This window comes from Rosa rugosa, chromosome 5, assembly GCF_958449725.1.
Source record: "Rosa rugosa chromosome 5, drRosRugo1.1, whole genome shotgun sequence".
In the NCBI taxonomy this organism is placed as follows: domain Eukaryota; kingdom Viridiplantae; phylum Streptophyta; class Magnoliopsida; order Rosales; family Rosaceae; genus Rosa; species Rosa rugosa.
In genome coordinates this window covers 31496000-31511172 of record NC_084824.1, presented here as the reverse complement: position 1 = coordinate 31511172, position 15173 = coordinate 31496000, and the positions used below count along the sequence as shown (strand labels likewise).

General features: G+C 35.6%; 1 protein-coding gene across 1 annotated transcript; it reads right to left on the bottom strand.

The window, feature by feature from the left end:
• Positions 1–3167: 3167 nt before the first annotated feature.
• On the bottom strand, positions 3168–11608 carry LOC133708323 (uncharacterized). Its single transcript, XM_062133792.1, has 5 exons — positions 7603–11608; positions 6005–6649; positions 4885–5394; positions 3932–4640; positions 3168–3821 (listed from the first exon to the last, which is right to left on the bottom strand). Exons 1-4 carry the CDS (start codon positions 11290–11292, stop codon positions 3936–3938), a joined length of 5550 nt encoding a protein of 1849 aa, XP_061989776.1. The 5' UTR covers positions 11293–11608; the 3' UTR covers positions 3168–3821; positions 3932–3935.
• Between the last annotated feature and the right edge of the window lie 3565 nt (positions 11609–15173).

The following is a 15173-nucleotide window of genomic DNA, read 5'->3' as shown; positions in this document are numbered from 1 at the left end:
AGTGGTTCTGTAAGAGCATCTTCATGCTAGGCCAAAAAGTTACTATCTCCCACGGTAAGCTTTTTTTATTTTTTTTAATTATTATTATTTTATTTTTTTTAGAAGTCTCCCACGGTAAGCTTGATTTTTTTAATTTTTTTTATATTTTTTAATTTTTGAGAAGTTTCCCACGGTAAGCTATTTTCCAAATATCAAGTAAAAAATTTGGCCTCGCCAAAATTTTGTAGGCCAAATTTGAGCTTGGTTACTAAAAGCCGAATGCTGGGCTACACTGTTTTTTTTTTTTTTTTTCTTTATGAATATGTATTATACATTTAAAGAAAATCAATATTTCTATATACATGTGTTATTTATGATGTTACTAAATAAGTAAATATTAAAATTATATCCTTGCAAAGATCTTGTTGAGATCTTCAATATGAGTCTATTTTTTTTTTTTTTGAAAAGGGGTCAATATGAGTCTATTTAATATGTTTAGAACTTTTAAAATGAATGTGTAATCATTAATTATTATGATATACTTATTTCTATTTATGTAAATCGATTAGTTTTATTGATAGTCTCGTCAAACCCATACTCAGTGATATATTTCGAGTTGAAAAAAAAAAATATATATATATATATATATATATAGAGATCCAATCCAGAGCGGAGCTCCGCTTTGAAATTAACGTGTGAAGTTCGAGTTTTGGGCCACTTTTTGGTCGCATATCCACATCTCGACAGTTCAGTTTTTAGGTACTAGTGTATAGATCGTCTCTGCAAATTTTCAGCCAAATTGATGATCGTTAAGGTATCTAACTCGCTTAAACCAATGGACGGACTGAATCTGTCAACCTGAACCGTACTAGCTTTAAGGCAGTTATAAATGCCTTAACGATCATCATTTTGGCTGAAAATTTGCAGAGACGATCTATACACTAGTACCTAAAAACTGAACGGTCGAGATGTGGATATGCGACCGAAAAGTGGCTCAAAACTCAAACTTCACACGTTAATTTTCAAAGCGGAGCTCCGCTCTGGATAGGATCTATATATATATATATATATATATATATATATATATATTTCAAATTATAGCCGTTAGACATGATGATGTTTGTTAGCTTATGGAATTTGGCCTACAATGGCAACACTGTTTTTTGTTGATAGGCAAAATAGACATATTTAAAAGAATATTATGTTTTTGGTTTATCATGGATAGGGCAGTCACTCGGTCGGTTCAAATCAATTATAGATATTATCAACTTCAAAATCAAAGCTTTCGGTTTCAAAATTGAGTTACCAACTACCAACTAAAATTTTCGCTTTTTAACCATATCTACCAATTTTGGTATTTTGGTTTTCAGTATTACCAGCTAGTTCTTTGTAATATAAATTAAAATGAACACTAGATTTTTTTTTTAATTTTATAGTCGTAAATTTTGTATCATCTACTTATTATAGCTTTCTTTTGTACATACGACGTCAAGTTTTAGCAATTTTCAATAAAACTAGGTTATTTAACTATCTTTGACCAAGTTACTTAAAATACGTGTACTATTAGTGTAGTTGGATTCAAATTTACTATCTTTGACCAAGTTACTTAAAATACGTGTACTATTAGTGTAGTTGGATTCAAATTTGCTCACCACCAAAACTTTGGATTCAAATTTGCTCACCACCAATACTTTGGTGGTGATACCACCACTCAATATTAAACTATCATGTGTTATAAAACATAATTATAGTTAATCATGATGTTTTATTAAACAAATAAATTTTAAGTATTAAATTAATTTTACATGACGTGGCAATGTTTAATTGGGTGGTGATATCACCACAAAATAAAAATGGTGAGCAAATTTGAATCCTGTAGTTAGGGCTGTCAATTCCGACACGACCCGATAACACGACTCGAAACCTGCATGAAATAAAGCGGGTTGAACCCGCACGATTAAAAAGCGGGTCAGCCGTGGGTCAACCCACCATGACCCATTTAATAAATGGGTCGGCCACGGGTCAACCCGCCAACACGAAGTGAACCTGTATAACCCGATTATGCTATACTTCTTCTTGAAATTTTGGATGTTGGAAGTATTTGATTATAGGATTAGACAATTTGAAATATTTTGGTTTATAATTATTGGATTTAATTATTTATAAATATATATAATTACTTATATTCTTCGTCTTGTGGAGTTTTTAGTGAATTTAATCAATTTATGCATTTTTTTAATTAAATGGGTCGCATATTGGGTCATTTTATCTAACACAACACGATATATTTGTTAAATGGGTTAAGCGGGTTGGAAACAGGTAACCCGTTTAATAAATAGGTTGGGTTTGGGTTTAAATTTTTGACACGATTATTAAATGGGTTGGGTTTGGGTTTGTATTTTGCGACACGACAAATACCTTGACCCGACACGAACCCAACCCGACACGACCCATTGACAGCCCTACCTGTAGTATATGTAGTAATGTTCATTTACTAAAAACCAAACTTACTGAAGCAGTTGGTTTCGATTTCGGTTTTATCAGTCTCGATTACCAAAAAGTCGGTTTACCAAACTTAAATATCGGTTGGTATTCGGTTAGTTTGATAATTACCAAATCAAGTGGCAGCCCTAATCATGGGAGATGCTTTTAGAACCTCCGAATTTGCTCACCAGAACCTCCGAATTTGCTCACCTAACTTCCTAATTTTTTTGTTAAAATTAAAATTCTTCAGAAGACTAAAAGAAAGAAAAAAAAATCTTTAATGAGTTGATTAGTTGATTCTTTCTTTCTCAGTACCTTGATTCCCTCAGAGAAGAAGAACAATGAATCCAAACCGATTAAGCAGACCGGAGTACCTGTAAAACGTTCTATCTTCCTTCAATTAATATTAAAAGTTATGATTGTGTTCAGAAAACTTATTTACATTCCCACAATACAGCAGAAGAATCCATTCTGATATTTGATTTAGAGTTCCAGTTTTTTTTATTCTAAAAACATTTTTGACTTTTCAAAATTTGGTGAAGTTTACGACACTAAACACTCAACTTACATTTATATATAGTATGGTTCGATTTTACCAAGAACAAGAATAAAACCCTAAACAAAATTGAGCACAATCACAAACAAACAAGAGACCAATTTACGTGGTTCACTCCAAATTGAGCTACATCCACGGAGAATGACAATCTAAATTATTGAAACAAACAAGCAAAAGAATCTATAATGAAGAACTTTTTGGTTCTTCCTCACACAACTACCTACTCTCACCCAAATTCTTGAGAGAATCCTGAAATTCACCCAAACTGACAGGCTTTCAATCCAGCAGATTAAAACAACTAATCACTCTTTCTGTTTCTTTTTTGATTTTTTTTATCAGACAAAGTAACAATCTTACCAAAGTCTGTCTTTTTTTTTTTTTTTTTTTTTTCACTAGGCAACCATCACTCCTCTCACAAAGCTATCAATCACACTGAACACTCTTTTTTTGTTTTTTGTTTTTTGTTTTTCACTAGGCAACCATCACTCCTCTCACAAAGCTATCAATCTCACTGAACACTCTTTTTTTGTTTTTTTTTTTTGTTTTTCACTAGGCAACCATCACTCCTCTCACAAAGCTATCAATCTCACTGAAAACTCTTTTTTTTGTTTTTTTTTTTCTCCAGATACCCAGAGTGCTGTTACAAGGCCTGAACAAATGTATTCACCAAAACTGTATATCGTCTCTGCTCTACATGGTTTCTGCTGCAGCCGAAAATGTGGCAATCAACACAACTGTATCCCAATCTGTACCAAACTTCTCCCTGCATTCACTCCTGCACACCCACGAATGTATTCCAAATCTGCAAAATTCGATAGGTTGGAGTGTTGGACAATGATGCATCATCCAACTGCCAAGACAGATACAAATGATAATACTGTACAATAGAAAATTAGAAATGCAGTTACGTACCTGATCAGCTTTGTTTCCTACTGTTTTCGAGCTCCCACCGAAGATTCACATCAATGTATTCACTGATACTTAATTCCACTTCCCTTGGTGTGCTGAGGGAGCCAAAACAGAATTTTTTCATCTTGGTGCACATCCTGATCAGTATCAATTCCATTAAAGGCCATTCTAAAGCATATTTGCCTTGGGAAAAACTACTGAGATTATATAGACGGACAAGTTTCAAACAAGTTAGCTGAGGGAGAATGTTTCTCATATCCGTTTCTTCAACCTCCTTTGTTACTATCTCTTCCAACTCCTTGCAAAGGCTTATATCTATAGTTTTGAGATTCTTAAGACCTCTGGCAATGCGAGGTGAGAGCAGAATTCTCAGTCTGTCACATTCTGTGATTTCTATAGAAGTTAGACTCTGAAAGCCTGGATGACTCTGTATCCCTACAGATTGGGATACTACGACAGCATGCTCATTGCCAGTCGACTGACTATATTCAAAAATCTCTTCTAGTAATGAACAATATTCCACAGTCAAGTTCTCCAGTTTCTGCAATCCATTTTGCATATAAATTGGAAGCAAACGCTCTAACTTGTTACAATAGGACACCCTGAGTACTCTTAGTTTACAGAAGGAATTGTGTGAAAATTGTTTGCTGAATATCTCCTTGAAGTTGTCCATGTCGTGAATTTCTAGTGTCTCCAGGATTGGGAAAACAACCTGGAAATACAATCAACTGTCTTAGGACATACACTATCTATCTAGCTCAAGTCTCAACATAAATCACTTCAGAAATATTAGAAACAAACAAAGGCTGGAGTTTTTTCTTTGTCAAAGTTAATTATTTCGTAGTTGTCTACGAGAGAATTAATTAATAAGCATTTTCTGGAACACATACTTCGAACATGCTCTGCAGCTAGATTAAAGTCAATAAAAACATCTAACAGGCTACACTAATACTCACCGTGTCCTCTGTTTCCTCGCCATCTGCTGCTATGATTTCTTCCATCTTCTGGCAGTGATCTATGGATAGATTTTTGAGCTTCACCAGACCTCTGGCAATGGAGAGAGAGAGCAGATTTCTCAAATTGTTACAACCAGAACCCTTTATTGATGTCAAATTTGGAAAGCCTCGGGTTAGTCTGTAATCCATCTGGTTTATTATTCGTTCAGGTTGGGAAATTGAAGATGTTTCCCCTGGCTGTGAAATGATTACAGCTTCCCCTTCATCGGCAGATGCATTTCTCAATTCAAAAATCTCTTCTAGTGACCTGCAGTCACTGACATTTAACTTCTCTAGTTTCGCCAACCTGTTTTGCATGAACATTGGCACCAAATGCAATAATTCCGTACAATTGGACACGTTTAGATCTGTTAGTTCACAAAAGGAGTGGGGTGGAAGTTTGTTCTTCCATATCTCTTTGAAGTGGCACATGTAACGAAGTTCTAGTGTCTCCAAAACTGGAAAGTCAACCTGCAGAACCATTAAATATTGTCACTAAGTATGCCCTCTTCCATATAACTACAGATACCCACAAAAAGGCGGGTTGAGCATTTGTTCCATATTTAGTGAACAAAAAAATTCTATTTTCATAACAGGGACAAATATTGCTATTTTACTCAAAAATTGTCCAAACTACTTTTCATTAAGAAACAATAGAAAGTTCGTGATCCGCTGCCGAACTTATTCTAAGTCAATAAGCATTCTCAGACATTAAGAAACATTATAAAATCATCTGTTAATGTGTAAAAACTTTATAACAAATACGTTGTAAAATTACACAATATATGCGTAACTGAAGGGTAAACTGAACATTTTGCATGACAAATTATCAATTTTGGTTAAAGCCCGCCGAATAAGGGTATGAGCCATCATACTGCCATCATGGAAGGAATGAATGAGAGAAGGTATCGCATTAATATGACAATACATAATCTCCAATAAACCTCTGACTGCCATGTACTAAAAAGAACCTAAGTAACACAAAATAGTAACTAGGATGGTGTCACAAAGAATAGTATATATTGATCAAATATAAACAATATATAAACATGTAGGACGGATTTTTCAGTTGTGTGCATACCTGTTCACCAAAAAGGTAGATCAGGTCACTTCCTGTGGCTACGACCGGTGGAACAAATGTCTCCAGGTAACCGCAGTTGGTGAGCGCCAGCGTTTTCAATGATGGGCAGTCAACAGTGCATAGAACAGGACAAAATCTTTTGAGTCTACGTAAATCGGCAAGATGGAGAGTTCTTACCTGAGGAATAACAATTTCATTTGTTTTCTCTTCATCGCCATGTTCTTCAGTTTTTGCAAAGATGTCTACTATCTGAGGGCAATCTCTGATATACATGGCTACTAGTTTCACTAGACCTTCCACTATGAAGAGCGGGAACACATATTCCAATCTGTTGCACCGCAAAACATAGAGCATTGTTAAGTTTTGAAATGCCAGAATGTTTTGAGGTGGCTTCCACAAGTATGCCAACTTGGGTAGATTACCCAACTCCAGTCTCTCCAAGCAAGACAATAGTGTTGCAGTAACACCATCCTTTTCTTTCATTTCTAAACCTTCAAGCTCAAATACTGTTTCCAGTGAGTCACAAGACCTTACTTCAAGTTGTTCAAGATTCTGTAAGTTTTGCACCACACTGGATGAGAAAACACCAAGTAGATTGTTACATCTTCTCACCACCATATACCGTAGCTCACGAAAAGGTTTAACCTGTCGAGTTATGTGAATATTGTAAGTACTGAAAATTTTGCACTAGAAAAAATGATGACATATATACATATATTTCTTGATTTGTATACTTATATAAACTATGCCGAGGGCGGGGCACTTTCCAAAACGTGTGTTGTATAACTAAACAAGTTAAATACCGACACCTATTACATACTAAAAGAATTCTAGATTGCAAACAGGTGGATCATGTTTGTATCAGTTAAGGACATTATAATATGAGTCCACAGTATACCAAACAAACTCTTCAATCTTCTTTTCTTTTTATTCTTTCCTATCTGTTAGGGCTCTGTTAGAACTTGGTTTAAACATAACTCAATTTGAGACTAGTTTAATTGTTTGACATGTTTTATTTTTGTTATAAAGAAGATCCACCATAACTCATATTTCATAACCACTGCAAGTGGCCTAGTGGTTCTTGCCTAGTTGGGTGTGCTCTCCAACCTAGGTTCGACCCCCGAAGCTGTCAAAGTAGCTAGGCACTGTGCTGCAATGCACAATTGGAGCATTTCACATGCGCCAAAGGAGTTTATCTTGGGCCTAGGAAACCTTTGGGTTCCCCTTAACAAAAAAAAAAAAAAAAAAAAAAATCATATTTCATTTCTCGACGGTCAATTATACCTGTTAGTTTCATCTGAATGTCTATATTCACTATCTTTGATTTATGGTTCTTAGATATAGAGCGAGACTGACTCTCTACTAGTTTTGTTAAATCTAAAAGATTTGTTTTGGAGAGCCACTTGAGGAGTAGCTCAATAGCCCAAAAGCTAAACATGTCTTTAATATTATAGCTCAAAAATTAAAATAAAGTCTACTAAAGTTGCTAAAAATGAGCGATGAAAAGGATAAATACCTTACATATATATATGCGCCATAGAACAGAGGCCATAAAACAATAAATAAATACATATATAAGTAAAAAGGAAGAAAAATACCTTGGGATCAAATAGAACATTAGTGGCATTAGAGCTGTGTTTTGAAGCCAAATGACTCGGATAGAGACTGATGAGTTCTGGTAGGAACTCGAGCTCCAAGGTGACTAGTTGAGGGAAGTTCATCATGCATGTGTTTTTGCTTACCTTAAGCCCTAGATCTTCAAGACGCAATCGTATCAAATTCAGGCACTTGATCTGATGTCCTGATCCTTCCAAGGTAAAAATATCTTCCAAGGACGGGCAAGATGCAATCTCTAGTTCTTCAAGTTGCTTAAGATCATTACCAGTAGACAACAGGAAGACAAACTTCAAAGCTGAACAGGATTTCACAATGACACGTCTTAGATTTCCCAGGCATTCAAACTGAGCTTCTATCTTCCATACATGTGTCAACTGAGACAGATTGCTTAAAGATATCTGGATTAGTTTTTCAAATGACCTCATTGGAAGCTGACCATGACATATCTCCTTCATCTTATCTGCACTTCGGATATTCAGCGAATCTAAGACCGGAAGCACTCCATTACGTGGAAGTGGAACTATATCCGTCATGTCAATGAGATATTCCATAGCCTTACAATCTTGCAGTGTTAGAGACTTCAAGTTTGCAAAACAGTCTCTATCTAAGAAATTGAAAGCATCCTCGAGATTTTTCATTTTCAGATCTAGTGTGTTGGTATTCTTCAGTAACACAGAGATTGCACTTCCCACAAGAGAGTTTCCATCAAGATCATGAATTCTCAAGTAGTTCTCAGAAGGGCTTACATCCAATCTTCTTTCCTCATCCATTATTCCATCAAGATCATGAAGTCTCAAGTAGTTCTCAGAAGGGCTTACATCCAATCTTCTTTCCTTATCGGCCATGGATTCTATAGAGATTTTAAATCTTTCAAGCTTATGAAATGCCACACTGCTTTGCATAGTTTTAGTTGGTGGAAAAGCAGCTTCTAAACTAGTCAAACAGCTCAAGGAAAGTAGCTCTGAAAGTTTTGCATTAGTGTTTACTTTTCTATGTTCCTCAAAACTAGTTGACTCAAAGATGTTCACCGGCTCCTCTGGCATTTGATGTGGATTCTCTTGCATCAGTTGCATGGACACTAGTTGGGCTTCTGAGACATGTTCATCTCTTAGGACCACCCATTTGTCAAAGCTATTCCACATGTATAATTCCTCTAGTTGGGTTAAGCTAGAAATGACACCTGGTGAAATCATCTCAAGACCACTACATCCTGTCAAATCTAGCAACCTTAGCTTCGACAAATTTTTAAGTTCATCAGGTAATTCTTTGATGCAAGAGCCACGAAAGCTGAGTATCATCAGTGTCCGTAGCTTTCTGAGGACACTGTTGAGTATCTTGACATGATCGTTGTTAAAATTGCAATGCTCCAGAGACAACGTTTGAAGGTTTCTTAAAAGTGGAAGCGATGGCAGTATTGGCGAAACAACTGTGCTCCTCATGCCTAAAACCTTAAGATCTCCCATTCCTTCAAATATAGTGGATGGTGGTTCCAAAGACAATTTATCCATGCTTGACAATAATAAAAGCACAGTAAGCTGATGAGTTTGATTGTTTATCAGTGTACTGCACATGTACTGCTTGGAAGCACCATTAATCTTACGCCAACCCTTCAGTTCCACTTCACATCTTAACAAAAAACTCTTTTTACGACCCTTAGAGAATATGAATAGGGCAACATCGCGGACCACATCATGCATTCTAACGCACCCTTTCTTGTTGCTGTCTAACAACAAAAAACACCTCTTGAGTATGTCAATCAATGTTTCTACACTGTTTCTTCCTTCTTCCATTGAATCAATGCTGTTAAAGAACCCAAGCCCAACTCCATACCTAACCAAATCTTCAACCAGTATATTACCACTTTCTGGATATAGGCAACACAGTAAAAAACATGATTTGGCTTCCTTGCTACTTAAACATTTGTAACTCAACTTTATTTTCCCATACACTTCTTGTATCACTCCTGGAATGTTCTTCGGACAAGCCTTTCTTAGTTGTCTAACCGCATCATTCCACATTGGCTTGCTTTTATGTTGCAGTGCCCTTCCAACAGTAGAAATTGCAATTGGCAAACCAGCACACTCGCTCAGAACCTGATGTGCTACAGAATGTAGCTCTGGAGATTCAATGGAATCGCCTGCCGTCTCCTTAAACAGACACCATGCTTCTGATTCTTCCAAAACACCAAGAGAAAAGTTCTTTTTGGTTGTCATCTTCTTGAATATTATATCTTGGCTTCGTGATGATACCAGAATTTTGCAACAAAGTGGAATACCTAATGCTTCCAAATCTACTGGTGTCCAAACATTGTCTAATATTACAAGAACCCTCTTACCACCCGATAATCTTTCAAGTAACTTATATGCTCTTCCAGATAAACTCTGTTCAATAAGTTTCAAACCCAGAAAATCTGCAATTTCATGTTGAATATGACTCAAGTCAGGATTCTGGGTCATAACAGCCATTGCAACCTCATCGAATAGGCCACCTTCTTTTGCCTTTTTACCAACTTCTTTCACCAAGGTTGTCTTGCCTATACCAGGCATTCCGCATATTACAATTGGGTTTATTTGGTCATCGGTGAGAGCATTCATTACTTCTGTAAGGACTGAATTTCTTGATTCAAAATCCATGGGTCCTTCAAAGGATATAGATGCCAATAACAGTTTGAAATTACTCTGAGTTCTCAACTCACTAAATACATTCGGCAGTCTTGACAAAAATATGATCTTGCATCCTTGGTTACTTTCACCATGAGGGATTCCAACTGCTTCCAAATCAAGTATTTTCCAAACATCAGCCAATACAACAAGGAACCTCTCTGTATCGCTAGACATTCTAGCATGAAGCATCTCTGCTCCTTCAATCAAATTCATAGTTTCCAAATTCAGCCCTAGCATATCTCCAATTTCGACTTGTATCCGCTTCAAGTCTGGATCATGGGACACAACTGCCATCACAACCTCCTCAAATATATCTTGGTGTTTTACTATCTGGATGAATTCTTTTGCTGTCACCGTATCTCCTCCTTTGATTATCCCGCAAATGCCAATCATGTTGATATCATCATTATGCAAAGCATTCATGACCTCTTTCGTATAAGGTAATCTGTATTCCAAATTCTCAGATAGTTTCATAAGTGATGGAGGAGCAGGGTTGGAGGTTCCTGAGGAGCTTGCCCCTTCATGGGGCTTGGCCAAAGCCTTATCAACATACTCGGAATGTTTTTTGTTTGGAAATGGAAATATCTCTGGGGGAGGAGGTGGGTAAGATATGACTGCGAAACTCCCGTCTCCAAGGAGCTTATCAACAATCACAGTCATCTTCTTAGCTTTCCTACTCAAGGAATGACGATACTTCAAATTTGGAAACCATCCATTAGAGCATGTTGCCTTTGCTACAGTTTCTTCCTCAAAACACGTCTCCTTGTCCTGTATGGTATTGTTAACATCATGCAGCCAGGACTCAACTTCAGGAGCAATAGTCTCTAAGTTTCTGGTCGCCACAACCACAGCTAGCTGTATCCCATCTCTTTTGTCGGCCAGCCTCCCAGCCTGGCTGGTGAGATTCTTAATGTTGCTCTCACAGTGAATCAGATAGCTAAACTGTCGCAGAACTGGTGCTACTGTGTACTCTGCGAGTTTTCCAAGAACTGAAAAGCAGATTTCCATTCTCTACTTTCCCTTTTTTTTTTTTTTTTTTTTTTTTTTTTTAATAGTAACCAAGGATGATGCTTAAACTTAGCAATATCAAAGACAAAGGAAAAGAGGAAAGACTGACCAATGAAAGTAAGATTGTTTTTCCTTGCTGGATGTGTACAGATAACAAAAAAAGCAAAATCTCTTTGCTTTTAAGTGATTACAGGTTCAGACAATCCAATATATGAAGCAAAGCAAAAGTAATGAAAGAAACGAAGCAACTAAATAATTTTTTTTCCTTTTTGTTTTTTTGATGACTATACAATATGACATACGGGATACAAGAATTAATTAACTGAGAAGTGAAATGAAGATTTCAGATCAGAGAGAGGCCGAAATATGAAGAGGAGGACATTGTGATTATGCTTTTCCAACAATGAGTATGGAGTACTACAGCTGGTTTCCTATCAAAAGTCAACTCTATATGATAAGCTAGTGTACTGGTGGGTATGAGATACCCTCATTTACAACTATTTGAACAAAAATTTACAAGTATTTGAACCAAAATTACAACATTGAGAACAAAAGTTACCATAATCATTTACACTATTTACATATAGTTAAACAAAAATTACAACATTGACAACGAATTTGTTCAAAAGCTTGTAAAAATGTCGTAAGAGGTATAATTACCATTATTACAACTAAGATTACAACATTGACAACAAATTTGTTCAAAAACTTGTAAAATGTCGTAAGAGGTGTAATTACCATTATTAGAACTAAAATTACACAAAGTATGACTCAAATTACAACTTTGACAATAAAATTTGTTCTCACTTTTGTAAATGTGGGTATGAGATACCCACCACTACACTAGAATTTCCCTCCAAAAAAAGAGAAAAAAAAAAACTTTTTTTTGATTAAAAAAAAAGAAAAGAAGAAGCCTTCTTTATAGATGGACATTTCACAAGCTATTGCCTTTAATAGTTAATCAATTTTAATTTTCTATTATTATCCATCTGTGAGAATAACAAGTTGACTAATTTTTTAAGAGGACATAGAAAGTTGACTTAACCAACTTGAACTAAAAAGAAAATCAATTAAAACTGAAAATACGTGTACATGTATATCTTAAGCAGTGATTCCAAGAAGCAGTCTTACATACATAGGATATGCGCTCATGCATGGAGATAGTCGGCTGCCATCATCAACTCTATGACCAATTCACTTTTAATATATGAAATTCATATGCTTTCCACAGTGCAAGTCAATATGATTAAAGCTGGTAGGTGAAAACTGGGCTTCTGATCAACTCTCAAATTTTGATTTATCAGAATTGGGTTTATTGCATACTTTGGAGGAAATGGTTCTAAATTTCAAAAATAAGATAATGAAAATTATGAGATGGGTGACTTGGGTTTATTGCATTATTTTCTGGGAATTGGTATCTCTCAAACAGAAAAGAAATATGCTAAATCCATTCTTGAGAAATTTGGGATGGGAGGGTGCAAATACACCACTTATTGTGAATGAAAAACTTTCAAGGGAAGATGGAAGTAAACCTGTTGACATAAGTGTGTACAGAAGCTTGGTAGGAAGCCTTCTTTATTTGACAGCAACAAGACCTGACATCATGTATGCATCAACTCTTTTGGCGAGGTTCATGCATACTCGTACTCAAATTCACCTTGGGCCTGTCAAGAGAGTGTTAAGATATATTCAAGGGTCAATTGATTTTGGAATGATGTATCGAAAGAACATTGAGCAGAAGTTATTTGGTTTTTGTGATAGTGACTGGAGTGGGAGTCTAGATGATTCAAAAAGCACATCAGGTTATGCCTTTACTATAGGTTCTGGAGTGTATTCATGGGGTTCCAACAAGCAAGACAGTGTTGCTCTATCCACAGCTGAAGCAGAATATGTATCTGCAGCTGAAGCTACTTCTCAAGCAATTTGGCTGAGAAGAGTTCTGGAAGACTTTGGTGAAATGCAACATGAAGCAACTCCTCTCTTGTGTGACAACCAATCTGCAATAGGATTGACAAAGAATCCTGTTTTTCACAATATGACCAAGCATATTGCACGGAAGTATCACTTCATTACAAATGTTGTTGAAGACAACGAGATTGTGTTAGAAAACCTGATGAACAAGACATTACATAGAAACCTTGTATGTACAACATATACACTTAAGTAAACGTATTTGTTAGAGTTTGTATTTAAAATAAGTTTAAGTACTTATCCTAATCTGTTTGGATTGATTTAAAATCAAATTAGGACAGTTGCAAGAAGTTATATATTTGAAATAGCAGTTAAAGGGTGATGGCAGTTTCTTGATGGAAGAAACTGTTATTACATTGCTATATATAACGTTTTGGTCCCTTCTGATACACAATCTGTTCTCATAAATTAGTCCCATCATACTAAGAGAATACTGGAGGTGGAATCAGGAGAAGACTAAGATGAATGGTTCAAGTGCATCGTGTAAGACTCTTTTACATACTGTACAGTTTATATACATTGCAGATATCAGGAGAGATATGAAGTTTTAGTCCTATATTAGGATGCGACTAGTATACCACTCCTAAATAGTTCATCTATATATTAGGATAGATATGTTTCTGCAATCCTAATATACTATGCGTTTACTATTGCAATCCTAAATAAAGTTCACGTATATAACATTGTTTACATGTGCTCTTACTGAGATAGATTTACAGCATTAGACTAGTGTAGTTCTAACAATTGGTATCAGAGCAATCTATGCTTAGATGAGTTACATGTTATTGCTACTTCAACAAATTTGTTTTGAAACGATTTCTGGGAATTTTGTTGTAATCCGCATACAGTTATCTACATATATAATTCATGTCTGATAAATAGTGATTGATGTATATGCTTGTTTCAAGTTATGATATTTGATTCATTGAGAAATTCATCATGTTGTGTGCTGCCAAAGTGGTGCCATGAATGAACATTCCAAATGATCTAATATGCTGATGAAATATTTAGTATGAATTCAATTATATGTTGCATAATAAAGTGCTGTCAAAGTGGCCAATATATAGCAATTACATTGTATTCAGTTTCATCAGAATGAGATTATGAGACTTAAAATTAAATTTGAGTATGATTTCCAAAGAGATCTACATCAAACATTTGGTTTCATAGTCTTGTATATTTTAGATAGATGAACATTCAGAAACTATTAGAGATGAGTACTCCACAAAGGATGTCAGGTCTTGAAAATAGAAAAGTTTCATTTGTCTGCATATACATAGAGTTTCAGTTAAATGACATTCATATATGAATTTCATTTGTTTTGGGACATTCAGATTATTCTAGTATCATGATACACTAGAAGATTTTGACTGATCAATTTCATATACAGCAATGCACTTTCCAATGAGCATAAGTCAGATTGAGTTGCTGAATGGCTCAAATTTCAAGAAATGGAAGAGTGACATTGAATTGAATCTGGGAGTTCTAGACTATGATCATGTTTTGAAAGAAGATCCACCAGAAGCATTGCCCGCAACTGCAAGCAAGGAAAGCAAAGAAAAATATGAGAAGTGGTACAAGCACAATAAGATGGCACTGATCATGATCAAGAAGAGCATAACTGAGAATGTGATAGGAGGTATTCCAGACTCAGAGTTTGCAAAAGTGTTCTTCAATTCCATTGCAGAAAAATACAAGGTTTCCAACAAAGCAGAAACTGGAAAGCTTATGAAATCTCTCATGAGGTTGCAGTTCAATGGAAAAGGGAGTGTTAGAGAATATATATTGAAGGGTTCTGACATTGCTGGAAAACTCAGAGGACTAAACATGGCTATTGAAGATCCATTCCTTGTTTATTTGTTGCTGGAATCACTACCGGATGAGTATGATCAACTGAAAACACTTTACAA

Coding starts and splice junctions, on each gene's coding strand:
- LOC133708323 (XM_062133792.1), bottom strand. CDS start 11,292: ATGGAAATCTGCTTTTCAGTTCTTGGAAAACTCGCAGAGTACACAGTA. Junction 6,650..7,602: donor ATGTTCTATTTGATCCCAAG/GTATTTTTCTTC, acceptor ATAACTCGACAG/GTTAAACCTTTTCGTGAGCT. Junction 5,395..6,004: donor TCTACCTTTTTGGTGAACAG/GTATGCACACAA, acceptor ATGGTTCTGCAG/GTTGACTTTCCAGTTTTGGA.